This window comes from Callorhinus ursinus, unplaced genomic scaffold (assembly GCF_003265705.2).
Source record: "Callorhinus ursinus isolate GAN/ISIS: 27379988/994484 unplaced genomic scaffold, GSC_fseal_2.0 scaffold659, whole genome shotgun sequence".
Taxonomy (NCBI): domain Eukaryota; kingdom Metazoa; phylum Chordata; class Mammalia; order Carnivora; family Otariidae; genus Callorhinus; species Callorhinus ursinus.
The window spans coordinates 6,943-9,517 of NW_027397714.1; the positions used below are offsets into that span (position 1 = coordinate 6,943).

The 2,575-nt window shown below is 42.8% G+C and overlaps 1 protein-coding gene across 1 annotated transcript; it reads right to left on the bottom strand.

Moving 5' to 3' along the window:
* Window positions 1-463: 463 nt before the first annotated feature.
* On the bottom strand, window positions 464-1,381 carry LOC112818802 (olfactory receptor 7G2-like). The gene has a single exon (XM_025865907.1). The coding sequence runs from the start codon at window positions 1,379-1,381 to the stop codon at window positions 464-466; it is 918 nt and encodes a 305-aa protein (XP_025721692.1).
* Window positions 1,382-2,575: the final 1,194 nt, after the last annotated feature.

A 2,575-nucleotide genomic window follows, 5' to 3' on the forward strand; every position in this document is an offset into this window, starting at 1 on the left:
AAGCTAATTAACATACCCATCTCCTCACATAGTTACCTTTGTTCTAGTGGCTGGCAGTTAAGAGCACATCAAATCTAGGCTGAGGCGAGTTCTCTGGCTATAATGACGTCCTTGTTTAGCACTTTTCCCACCCTATCCTTCTGTCACTAACATTTTCCTGAGAACAGGTCCCCTAAAATAACCATAGAAGGAATCCCTTACTCTGATTCTGCTTCAATGGTTCCCCAAAAATCAAGTTCAGAGTGTTCACATAAATTTTCAAAAATACCCAAACTAGAGAAACCAAAGTCAGTTTTCAAACCTAAGTTGAATTCCCTTTATGGTATTTAACCACTGAAACATAAGAACTAAGAACTTGCTGAGGGAAGGGCCAGACAATCTGACTCACCCAGTATTCCTGTACTTTGACTCATTCTAGAAGCCAAGACCAAGGCAGATGACATAATAACAAACAAGATGTTTCTCAGATGAGTTTCTTCAAGGCTCCCTTCATGTCCTTGTTCCTCAGGCTATAGATAAAGGGGTTCAACATTGGAGGGACCACGGTGTACATCACTGAGGCACTTGCAGTATCCTTGGAAGAATGAATAACTGCAGAACTAATGTACACTCCAAAAGCTGTCCCATAGAACAAAGAAACAACCGAGAGATGAGACCCACAGGTAGAAAAGGCTTTATATTTCCCCCCAGCTGATGACATTCTCAGAGTGGAAGAGACAATTTGAATGTAAGAGAAAATAATCCCAAGGAGAGGAACACCACCCAATATGCTAGTCACTAAATACACCAAGGTGTTATTGATGAGGGTGTCAGAACAGGCAAGCTTGATGACCTGAGCAAGTTCACAGAAGAAATGGGGAATTTCCAGGTCTGTGCAGAAGGAGAGTCGCAGCACCATGAGACTGTGCAGTAGGGCATCTGCAGTGCTGATGCTCAAGGAGAGTAGAATCAGCAGGCCACAGAGGTGGGGGTTCATGATGACTGTGTACCTCAGTGGATGGCAGATGGCCACGTAGCGGTCATAAGCCATTGCTGCAAGGAGGAAGTTTTCCAATCCTGCAAAAAAGAGGACGAAGCTGACTTGGGTGAGGCAGCCTGTGTAACTGATGGATTTGCTCTGTCTTTGGATGTTCACTAGCATCTTGGGGATGGTGGTGGTGCTGAAACAGATGTCAGTAAAGGCCAGGTGTGAGAGGAAGAAGTACATAGGTGTGTGGAGGTGGGAGTCGGAGCTGATAACCAGGATGATGAGCAGGTTTCCAAGCACAGTGACCAGGTATACGGTCAGGAACAGTCCAAATAGGAGGGGCTGCCATTCTGGATCTTCTGAGAGACCCAGGAGGAGGAATTCTGCTACACCTGTTTGGTTTTCTGGTCTCATGTTCTTGATGAGACTGATGGAAAAAATACAGAGGAGAGGACACATAACAGATGTACAAGGATCTCTTGTTTTAGAAAATCCTGACATGAATAATATTTTCTTTTTTTAAAAGTTTTTATTTAAATTCTAGTTAGTTAACATACAGTGTAATATTAGTTTCAGGTGTACAATATTGTGATCAACACTTCCATACAACACCCAGGGCTCATCACAGAATTGAATATTATTAATCTTTTCTGGGGCACCTGGGTAGCTCAGTCAGTTAAGCATCAGCCCTGGGCTCAGGTCAGGAACCCAGCATCCTGGGATCAAGGTCCAGCATTGGGCTTCCTGCTAGGTGGGGAGCCTGCTTCTCCTTCTCCCTCTGCCCCTCCCCCTGCTCTCTCTCTCTTTCTTTCTCGCTCTGCTCTCTCTCTCAAATAAATATATAATATTTAAAAATTTTTTCCTTTGCCTTTTACCTCTCTTTTGGTCTTTCTCCTTTCATCAACCTCTCTTGTTTTTGTCCTCTTTCTTACACTACTCAATTACTCCAATTTTATTTACTTGTTCCTCACACTGTGCCAAATAATAGGAATCAGATAGGAAAAATACATGTTTTTATTCCTTTAAAATTCTCCAGCTTCCAATTAGCAAGCAGGAAACTCACAACCAAGCAATATTAAATCAGGGTTTCAGAGCAGAGTTTCTAAAACTGTGCCTTGCATGAGAAAACCCACTGGAAGGTTTTTTAAAACCCAATTTTTAACCCCCCCCCCCACTCTGAATAAGCGATTCAGGCTTGGGCATCGGGCTGACAATTTGCCTTTCTAACAAATTCCCAGTGTTGCTGCTCTCAGTCTGAGTTTTACTTTAAGGACCCCAATTCTAGAGCATAGAAGACTGTGGGCATGGAAAATCAACTTGACCACAGGTTGGAGCAGACCCAGCATAACTACGGGGAAAATGGTGGCCTGGCTCATCAACATTCTGCAGAGTGAGCCTGCTGGGAGTTCAAACCCATGTCTCAGTGAAGCCTCTTTATATTCTTTTTTCTCTTTCTTTCCTTCCTTCCTGAAAGTAACACTCTGCTTTTATTAACTCACTCTTAATTAAAAAATAGAATCTATCATCACTATTTAAGCCTCTTCATTTTCAGTGGGTCATCAAAATCTGCCTATTGAATATCCCATTTCCATTTCAGTGTCTGGTCAT